The sequence below is a fragment of the Salvelinus sp. IW2-2015 genome, linkage group LG5 (genome assembly GCF_002910315.2).
Source record: "Salvelinus sp. IW2-2015 linkage group LG5, ASM291031v2, whole genome shotgun sequence".
Lineage (NCBI taxonomy): Eukaryota > Metazoa > Chordata > Actinopteri > Salmoniformes > Salmonidae > Salvelinus > Salvelinus sp. IW2-2015.
This window is the reverse complement of record NC_036844.1, coordinates 36,085,592-36,096,642: the sequence shown is the minus strand read 5'-3', so window position 1 is coordinate 36,096,642 and position 11,051 is coordinate 36,085,592. Positions and strand designations below refer to the sequence as shown.

Here is an 11,051-nt window from a genome sequence, read left to right as displayed (position 1 = left end):
GTTCCTTAGCTTTCTTGGGAACAGGAACAATGGTGGCCCTCTTGAAGCATGTGGGAACAGCAGACTGGGATAAGGATGATTGAATATGTCCGTAAACACACAGCCAGCTGGTCTGCGCATGCTCTGAGGACGCGGCTGGGAATGCCGTCTGGGCCTGCAGCCTTGCGAGGGTTAACACGTTTAAATGTTTACTCACCTCGGCTGCAGTGAAGGAGAGCCCGCAGGTTTTGGTAGGGGCCGTGTCAGTGGCACTGTATTGTCCTCAAAGCGGGCAAAAAGTTGTTTAGCCTGTCTGGGAGCAAGACATCCTGGTTCGCGACGGGGCTGGTTTCTTTTTGTAATCCGTGATTGACTGTAGACCCTGCCACATACCTCTTGTGTCTGAGCTGTTGAATTGCGACTCGATTTTGTCTCTGTACTGGGACTTAGCCTGTTGATTGCCTGCGGAGAGAATAGCTACACTGTTTGTATTCGGTCATGCTTCGGTCACCTTGCCCTGGTTAAAAGCAGTGGTTCGCGCTTTCAGTTTCACGCGAATGCTGCCGTCAATCCACGGTTTCTGGTTTGGGAATGTTTTAATCGTTGCTGTGGGTACGACATCGTCAATGCACTTCCTAATGAACTCGCTCACCGAATCAGCATATTCGTCAATATTGTTGTTGGACGCAATGCGGAACACATTCCAATCCGCGTGATCGAAGCAGTCTTGAAGCGTGGAATCAGATTGGTCGGACCAGCGTTGAACAGACCTGAGCGCGGAGCTTGTTGTTTTAGTTTCTGTTTGTAGCTGGAATCAACAAAATGGAGTCGTGGTCAGCTTTTCCGAAAGGGGGGCGGGGGAGGGCCTTATATGCGTCGCGGAAATTAGTATAACAATGATCTAGGTTTTTCCAGCCCTGGTAGCACAATCGATATGCTGATAGAATTTAGGGATTTTGTTTTTAGATTAGCCTTGTTAAAATCCCCAGCTACGATGAATGCAGCCTCAGGGTTTGTGGTTTCCAGTTTACAAAGAGTCAGATAAAGTTCGTTCAGGGCCATCGATGTGTCTGCTTGGGGGGAATAATACGGCTGTGATTATGATCGAAGAGAATTCCCTTGGTAGATAATGCGGTCGACATTTGATTGTGAGGAGTTCTAGATCAGGTGAACAGAATGACTTGAGTTCCTGTGTGTTGTTATGATGATCACACCACGTCTCGTTAATCATAAGGCATACCCCCCCGCCCCTCTTCTTACCAGAAAGATGTTGTTTCTGTCGGCGCGATGCATGAAGAAACCAGCTGGCTGCACCGACTCCGTTAGTGTCTCTTGAGTTAGCCATGTTTCCGTGAAGCAGAGCACGTTGCAATCCCTGATGTCTCTCTGAATGCTACCCGTGCTCGATTTCATCAACCTTATTGTCAAGAGACTGGACATTGGCGAGTAGTATGCTAGGGAGTGTGAGCGCGATGTGCCCGTCTCCGAAGCCTGACCAGGAGACCGCCTCGTTTGCCCCTTTTACGCGTCGCACAGGGTCGCCGGCTGGGATCAGATCCATTGTATTGGGTGGAAGGCAAAACACTGGATCCGTTTCGGGAAAGTCATATTCCTGGTAGGAACGATGATGAGTTGACGTTAATCGTATATTCAGTAGTTCCTCCGACTGTATGTAATGAAACCTAAGATTACCTGGGGTACCGAGTAAGAAAAACACATAAAAAAACAAAATACTGCATATTTTCCAAGGAACGCGAAGCGAGGCGGCCATCTCGTATCGGCGCCGGATGTTCCTCCAGTCACAGTCTGTCTGTTTATAGAATGTCTCTGGGTCGCTTTTGAAGCATCCAATCGCAGTCCTTCTCTTACCTCAGGCACAGCGCTGACAGCGTGGACCTGTCCAATCAGCTTGCAGTAGGACTGGAAGAGGAGGAGCAGCTGGAAGTGAAGCTTGTAGAGACGCTGACACAGCTCCAGTTGCTGAGAGGAGAGAGAGGACGGATTTATAGACAGTACAGTACAGTACATACAGTACAGGACACATATATAATCCTCAACCTGAGCCATCTAAATCAATTCATACACAGTATTGTTGTGTTGGTAATATGGCAGCAGTAGAATCAGCAGTTACTGAAAAGGAACACTAAAGGGGAAGTGAGAAAACATAGTAGATCATAGTAGATCCTATTAAATCATAGTAGATCATAGTAGATCCTATTAAATCATAGTAGATCATAGTAGATCCTATTAAATCATAGTAGATCCCATTAAATCATAGTAGACATATTAAATCATAGAGATCCTATTAATTCATAGTAGATCATAGTAGATCATATTAATAATAGTAGATCCTATTAAATCATAGTAGATCATATTAAATCAGAGTAGATCATAGTAGATCATAATAAATCATAGTAGATCATAGTAGATCCTATTAAATAATAGTAGATCCTATAAATCATAGTAGATCATAATAAATCATAGTAGACATAGTAGATCTTTAAATCTGTAGATCATAGTAATCATAGTAGATCCTATTAAATCATAGTAGATTATAGTAGATCCTATTAAATCATAGTAGATCATATTAAATCATAGTAGATCATAGTAAATCATATAGATCATAGTAGATCCTATTAAATAATAGTAGATCATAGTAGATCATATTAAATCATAGTAGATTATAGTAGACCTATTAAATCATAGTAGATCCCATTAAATCATAGTAGATCATATTAAATCATAGTAGATCCTATTAATTCATAGTAGATCATAGTAGATCATATTAAATAATAGTAGATCCTATTAAATCATAGTAGATCATATTAAATCAGAGTAGATCATAGTAGATCATAATAAACATAGTAGATCATAGTAGATCCTATTAAATATAGTAGATCCTATTAAATCATAGTAGATCATAATAAATCATAGTAGATCATAGTAGATCCTATTAAATCATAAGATCATAGTAAATCATAGTAGATCCTATTAAATCATAGTAGATCATAGTAGATCCTATTAAATCAAGTAATCATATTAAATCATAGTAGATCATAGTAAATCATAGTAGATCATAGTAGATCCTATTAAATAATAGTAGATCATAGTAGATCATATTAATCATAGTAGATCATAGTAGATCATTATAAATCATAGTAGATCATATTAAATCATAGTAGATCATAGTAAATCATAGTAGATTATAGTAGATAGGACTTAGTAAAGGATTAGTAAAAGACAAAAAGGACTTAGTAAAGGACTTACTGCCAGAGATTCCATTTGCTACACAGCGAGAGAGCATGTTACGAGGCGAAAGAGAGAGAGGGAGGCGAGAAACACACATCAATCAAACACATGCAGTAGAGTAGAGTAGAGTAGAGCACATCATAGTATAGCATAGTGCATAGTAGCATAGTGGGTAGTATAGTATAGTGTGTAGTAGAGTAAGTATATAATATAGTGTTGTGTATAGTATAGCATAGTATGTAGAATAATATAGTGTGCAGTAGAGTATAGGGCATAGCATAGTGTATAGCATAGTGTATTATAAGTATAGTGTATAGTATAGTGCAGTGTATAGTATAGTATAGTGTATAGCATAGTGTATTATATAGTATAGTGTATTAGTATAGTGCAGTGGTATAGTATAGTATAGTGTATAGTGCAGTGTATAGTTTGAAGTCTCAGTGAGAATTATATGAGTACATACACTAAGTTGACATAGGTGCGCTCCTTTTGAAATATCGATAGTCAATTGTGGGAAAAATTCACTCATGAGTAAGTAGCAAAGTTGTATAGTCAGGTCTTGTTAGCAATGAGCCTATTCAGTTGTGCACTAGACGTAATGTGACAGCATTTGTATAGTCAATTGGGAGAGATTGTACCTCATATGTGTGTGAGGTAGTATTTCATGAGGATGCAGCCTACTTGTGCAAAATCTATCAGTGCTCATATGCTGTGCTTACACTGATGCGTATTGTGTAGGAGAATAAAATATGCGAGTGAAATGGCAGAGAAATATCTGAGGGTTAGCAGTCGTTCTGGCATAAGACAATCTGATTTATCTCAAGCATAAGTGCTTTACCCATCGTGTTAATCAAGTAATTATTGTATAGTAATAGTATACGCATAGTATATAATAGACACTCGCAGTGTGGGACTCACGTAGCCGTCATTTTTATTAAGCCTATGTAGATCGCAGAAGGAGAGCGCGTGCTGTCATAGTCCCAAAACAACTATGAGCAAAATAGTAGCCTGTGTTGAATACTAGCGTAGGAGTGGCTCAATGTGTAGTCTAAATAATAAAGTATTAAAGTGTCCTTTATAGTATACCAAGTGTCCAAGTGCGATCCTATTATGTATCGGACAGATATCCTGAAAGGCCGCTCAGGCATGGAAAAAAGCCACTGTGCTTCAAAGTTATCGCTCGGTCCATAAATAAACAGGGACTATGGTTTTCGCAACTGCTAATACATTATGAGTGATCATGCATCAAAGATGGTACTATTTGGAGAAATTATCATACGTTACTGTTGCTTGATGAAACTCTAAGATATTTGAGAGTAAAATCGCTCTCGGTCAATAAGATGACCATTCGGTAGTATGGTTATGTGGCTTTGGAGATAGGATAACTAATATAAGGTGATGAGCTACGAGTGGCTCTGTAAGTATCAGCGCTATAGTAACACAGTGTAGCATAGTGTATTGCTATGGTGTATAAGGTATGCTCTATACGTCCCATATCTGCATCCGTGAAGCACGGGGATGGCAGCATCCATGTTGTGAGGTACTTTGCTGGCCTCATGACGGGACAGTGGTACCACTTTTCGATGTAGACTTCTATGAATGAGGATCTTCTCACAGTGGATCGTATCATGGTAACCTAGAGTATATCAGTGTGGATATATAGGTGATAAGAGTAGCGAACATCTCTCAAGACATGTGCTAGCAGAGCATCGAGTGCATTTGGCAGTGAGTAGTGAAAGAAAGCTTGGTGCTTAGCAGAATGGTCTTCCAAAGTGGGACAATGACCTGCCAAGCACACGTCCAAAGAGTTGTGACTTCTCGAAAAATTATGAGCTTTAAGAGTGGATCATCTCAAGTAACGACGAGAGGGTATTTGACAGTTAGAGTCACTTAGTAGTGCGACGACATAGAGGCCCTGATCTCGCTCAATCCTATATAGGAAAATTTGTTGGAGCTGAAAAACTCTTGAGTAGAATAATAAAGCATGGTTGTGGTAGTCGAGATGAGCAAGTATAAGCCCCTAACTAAACCGAGCTGTTACTAGTTTAGATAGTAGTATGGGCATGACTCGGGAATAGTATTATATATGAGTTATAGCGCACAGTGTGTACAGTGTATAGTATAGTATAATATGCAGTGGAGTATAGTGTATAGTATAGTATAAGTGCAGTGAGTGGTATGGTATCGTGTGTGGTGGAGTATAGTACATAGTATGGTGGGTAGTATAGTATAGTATGCAGTAGACTATATTATAATATATAATATAGTATGTGTATAGTATAGTGTGTGGCATAGGGTGGTATAGTATAGTATATTGTATAGTATAGTGTGGTGGGTGGTGTATGTATAGCGATGTAGTGGAATATAGTGTATAGCCTAGGGTGTAGTACTAGTGTGTAGTACTATACACACTATACTATACTGCTACCACACACTGTACACACTATACACCATACACTATGTCAGTAGTATAGTGTACAGTATGTATAACAGTGTGTGTGTAGAGTAGAGATATAGTGTGTAGTAGACTATATTAGATGTTATAATATAGATGGTATAGTATAGTGTATAGCATAGTGTAGTGGGTGGTGTAATGTATAGCATGGAGTGGCGTATAGTGTATAGTCTAGTGGTGTAGTACCAGTGTGTAGTTAACTATACAATACTATACTCCAACACACACTGTACCACACTATACACCATAGTCAGTAGTATAGGGTATGGTATAGTACAGTGTGTGGTAGAGTATAGTATAGAGTGTGTATAGTATAGAATATAGTATAGCATGTATTATGTTATAGTGTATGGCATAGGGTGTAGTATAGTGTATAGTATATTATATTGTATGGTGTAGTATAGTGTATAGCATGGTGTGTAGTGTGGTGTATAATATAATGTACATTATAGTGTTGTGTATAGCATATAGTATAGTGTATATTATGTGATGTAGTATAGTGTGTGGTAGAGTATAGTGTATAGTATAGTGCACAGTATAATGTGTAGTAGAGTACGGTGTATAGTGTACATTGTTGTGTATATTATAGTATATATATAGTATATAGAGTATAGTGTATATTATAGTATGTAGTATACTGTATAGTATAGTGTATAGTGTATATTATAGTGTATAGTGTGTTGTCGAGTATAGCGTGTAGCATAGTATAGCGTGGAGTATGGTGTACAGTGTAGCATAGTGTATGGTATAGTGTATGGTATAGTATATCGTATAGTATATTGTATGGTATAGTGATGTGTAGAGTATAGTGTATAGTATAGTGTACAGTATGGTGTGTGGTAGAGTATAGCGCATAGTGTACAGTGCTGTGCATAGTATAGTATATAGTATAGTGCATAGTGTAGTGCATAGTATAGTGTATATTATAGTATGTAGTATACTGTATAGTATAGGGCATAGTGTGTTGTCGAGTATAGTGGGTAGCATAGTATAGTGTGGAGTATGGTGTATAGTGTAGCATAGTGTGTAGTATAGTGTATGGTATAGTGTATAGTGTAGTGTATAGTATAGTATAGTGATGTGTAGAGTATAGTGTGTAGTAGATGACAGTGCATAGTATAGTGTGTGGTATACTGTAGTGTGGTGTATAGTATAGTACATAGTGGTGTGTATAGTATATAGTATATTGCATAGTATAGTGTATAGTGCAATATATAGTATAGTGTATATTATAGGGTAGTGTAGTGCATATTATAGTATATAGTATAGTGTGGTGCATAGTGTAGTAGATAGTATAGTGTATAGTATAGTATACAGTACCGTGTATAGTATAGTATACAGTACCGTGTATAGTATAGTGCATGGTGTGGTATATAGTATAGTATATGGTATAGTGTATAGTACAGTGCATAGTATAGTGTAGCATATAGTATAGGGTATAGTATCGTGTGTCGTATAGTGTGTCTTGTATAGTGTATAGTATATAGTATAGTGTTGTATATAGTATAATATATAGTATAGTGCTGTATATAGTATAGTATATAGTATAGTGTACAGTGTATTATGTAGTATAGTAGTAGGTATAGTGTGGTGTATAGTATTGTGCATAGTATAGTGAAGGTTATAGTATATAATATAGTGTATGGTATAGTGTATAGTATATAGTACAGTGTATGTAGTATAGTGTGTAGTATAGTAAATAGTATAGCATGTAGTATAGTGTGTAGTATAGTATATAGTATGGTGTGGTGTATAGTATATAGGAGTGTATGGTATTGTATATAGTATTGTATAGTGTGGTATATATTATATGGTACAGTATATAGTATAGTGCATAGTATAGTGTACAGTATAGTGTACAGTATAGTATATAGTATTGTGTGTGGTGTGGTGTATAGTATACAGTATAGTGTATAGTATAGTGTATAGTGTGGTATATAGTATGGTGCATAGTATTGTATATAGTATAGTGTATAGTATAGTATACAGTGCCGTGTATAGTATAGTGTATGGTGTATAGTATAGTGTGTCGTATAGTGTGTGGTAGTGTATGTTATAGTGTATAGTGTGGTGAATAGTATAGCGTGTAGTATAGTGTGGTGTATAATGTGGTGTATAGTGTATTGTACGTAGTGGAGTATAGTATGGTGTATAGTATAGTGCAGAGTATAGTGTGTGGTAGTGTATGTTAMYGTGTATAGTGTGGTGAATAGTATAGAGTATAGTACAGTGTATAGTATTGTGCAGAGTATAGTGTGTTGTGTGGTGTATAGTATAATGTGATGTATAGTATAGTGTATAGCATAGAGTGTAGTATAGTATAGTACAGTGTATAGTATTGTGTAGAGTATAGTGTGTTGTGTGGTGTATAGTATAGTATAGCATAGTGTGGCGCATGGTATATAGTATAGTGTGTGGTAGCGTATAGTATTGTGTATAGTATAGTGCACAGTATAGTGTAGAGTATAGTGTGTTGTGGAGTATGGTATGTTGTGTGGTATATAGTGTAGTGTGTGGTAGAGTATAGTATTGTGTATAGTATAGTGCACAGTATAGTGTAGAGTATTGTGTGTTGTGGAGTATGGTATGTTGTGTGGTGTATAGTGTAGTGTGTAGGAGAGTATATCATAGTGTGTAGCATGTTATATAGTATATTGTGTAGTATAGTATAGTGTATAGTATAGTGTATCGTCCCCCTACACAAGGACATCAAATACACCTAGAGAAAGACGGAGAGTGAGAGAGCAGTGTGTAATCAGTTTATGCTTTTAAACTACAGTGAGACAGGTGTGTGTTGTCAAGGGGACTTACCTTCTCCTCTGAGTCTCCTGGCTGACAGGTAATCACGCCATCGCCAGGGCACCTGGGAAACGTGTCCTTACAGTTCCTCAGCCACTGGAAATGAAGAAGAGAAAGTGAAAGGGAGGGGGAGAGAGAGAGAGAGAGAGAGGGGAAGAGAGAGAAGAGGAGTGTTACTGATCAGGGCTTGTTAGACTGGGCTAGCGGGTCAAAATCTCAACTAACAGATTGTAGCGTACATTCTAGGCTTTTCTGTCAAGTACAACTGTAAACGCTACAGTGTCTCCTTATCATAGGGTTATCTGTAGCACCTTGGGTTTGAGAAAAGAGCTTTACAGATCAAAGTCATGACCTTCATGGGTAGTAGTGTTTTAAAGGGATACTTCAGGATTTTGGCAATGAGGCCCGTTACAGTGCATTAAGAAAAGTTTTCAGATCCCCTGACTTTTTCCACATTTTGTTACGTTACAGCCTTATTCTAAAATATATATATATTTTAAATCCTTATCAATTTACACACAGTACCCCATAATGACAAAGCAAAAACTGGTGTTTAGACATTTTTGCAAATGTATTAAAAATAAAAAACAGAAATACCTTATTTAAATAAGTATTCAGACCCTTTGCTATGGGACTCAACATTGAGCTTAGATCTTTCTACCACTTGATTGGAGTCCACCTGTGGTAAATTCAACTGATTGGGCATGATTTGGAAAGGCACACATCTGTCTATATAAGGTCCCACAGTTGACAGTGCATGTCAGAGCAAAAACCAAGCCATGAGGTCGAAGGAACTGTCCGTAGAGCTCTGAGACAGGATTGTGTCGAGGCAAAGATCTGGGGAAGGGTCCCAAAACATGTCTGCAGCATTGAAGGTCCCCAAAATCACAGTGGCCTCCATCATTCTTAAATGGAAGAAGTTTGGAACAACCAAGACTCTTCCTAGAGCTGTCCGCCCGGCCAAACTGAGATATCGGGGTAGAAGGGCATTGGTCAAGGAGGTGACCAAGAACCCAATGGTCACTCTGACAGAGCTCCAGAGTTCCTCTGTGGAGATGGGAGAACCTTCCAGAAGGACAACCATCTCTGCAGCACTCCAGCAATCAGGCCTTTATGATAGAGTGGCCAGACGGAAGCCCCTCCTCAGTAAAAGGAGCATGATAGCCCGCTTGGAGTTTGCCAAAAGGCACCTAAAGACACTCAGATCATGAGAAACAAGACTCTCTGGTTTGAGGAAACCAAGATTTAACTCTTTGGCGTGAATGCCAAGCGTCACGTCTGGAGGAAACCTGGCACCATCCCTATGGTGAATGCATGGTGGTAGCATCATGCTGTGGGGATGTTTTTCAGCGGCAGGGACTAGGAGACTAGTCAGGATTGACTGAAAGATGAACGGAGCAAAGTACAGAGAGATCGTTGATGAAAACCTGCTCCAGAGCGCTCAGGACCTCAGACTGGGGCGAAGGTTCACCTTCCAACGGGACAACAACCCTAAGCACACAGCCAAGACAACGCAGGAGTGGCTTCGGGACAAGTCTCTGAATGTTCTTCAGTGGCCCACCCAGAGCCCYGACTTGAACCTGATCAAACATCTCTGGAGAGATCTGAAAATAGCTGTGCAGCGACGCTCCCCATCCAACCTGGCAGAGCTTGAGAGGATCTGCAGAGAAGAATGGGAGAAACTCTGCAAATACAGGTGTGCCAAGCTTGTAGCATCATACCCAAGAAGACTCGAGGCTGTAATTGCTGCACAAGACACTTCAACAAAGTACTGAGTAAAGGGTCTGAATACTTATGTGAATGTGATAATTCAGTTTTAGAATTTTTATAAATTTGCCAAAATATCTAATAACCTGTTGTTGCTTTGCCATTATGGGGTATTGTGTGTAGATTGATGAGGGGGGAAAAGTATGTAATCAATTTTAGAATAAGGTTGTAACGTAACACTGTGGAAAAAGTCAAGGGGTCTGAATACTTTCCTAATGCACTGTATCTACTACCCCAGAGTCAGATGAACTTGTGGATACCATTTGTATGTCTCTGTGTGTAGTATGAAGGAAGTTACAGGTAGTTTCATGAGCCAATGCTAACTAGCGTTAGCACAATGACTGGAAGTCTATGGGTATCTACTAGCATTAGCATAGAAATTGTCTCCACAAGTTCATCTGACTCTGGGGAATTAGATAAATTGTTCTCATTGCCAGATCAATCAAAGTCAGTATCTGTATGGGTTGTAATATGTTAAACAGATCATAGTCAGTATCGTTATGGGTGGTAGTGTCTTAACAGCTCAAAGTCAGTATCGGTATGGGTTGTAATGTCTTAACAGTTCAAAGTCAGTATCGGTATGGGTTGTAATGTCTTAACAGCTCAAAGTCAGTATCGGTATGGGTAGTTGGTGTCTTACTGAGACAGCGGCCTCTTCTCTGTTGTTGTAGGTGTCCAGATACTCCTGCAGCTCCAACACACTGAACTTCATCTTCTCTAGTAAACCATAGGAAATGATCTGGAGTGAGGGAACAGAAGAGGAGAGGAGGAGGAGGATAGGAGAGGAGAGGCGGGAGGAGAG

General features: G+C 39.1%; 1 protein-coding gene across 1 annotated transcript in view; it reads right to left on the bottom strand.

Annotated features, from left to right (window-relative positions):
* Positions 1–11,051, bottom strand: part of LOC111963756 (protein furry homolog-like) — a 35,237-nt gene that overhangs the window by 11,072 nt on the left and 13,114 nt on the right. Inside the window, exons 4-7 of the mRNA XM_070443729.1 lie at positions 10,890–10,988; positions 8,495–8,578; positions 3,247–3,264; positions 1,849–1,959 (exon numbers count right to left, since the gene is read on the bottom strand). Of these exons, the coding sequence (XP_070299830.1) occupies positions 1,849–1,959; positions 3,247–3,264; positions 8,495–8,578; positions 10,890–10,988 (312 nt within the window). The remainder of the gene's footprint in view (positions 1–1,848; positions 1,960–3,246; positions 3,265–8,494; positions 8,579–10,889; positions 10,989–11,051) is intronic.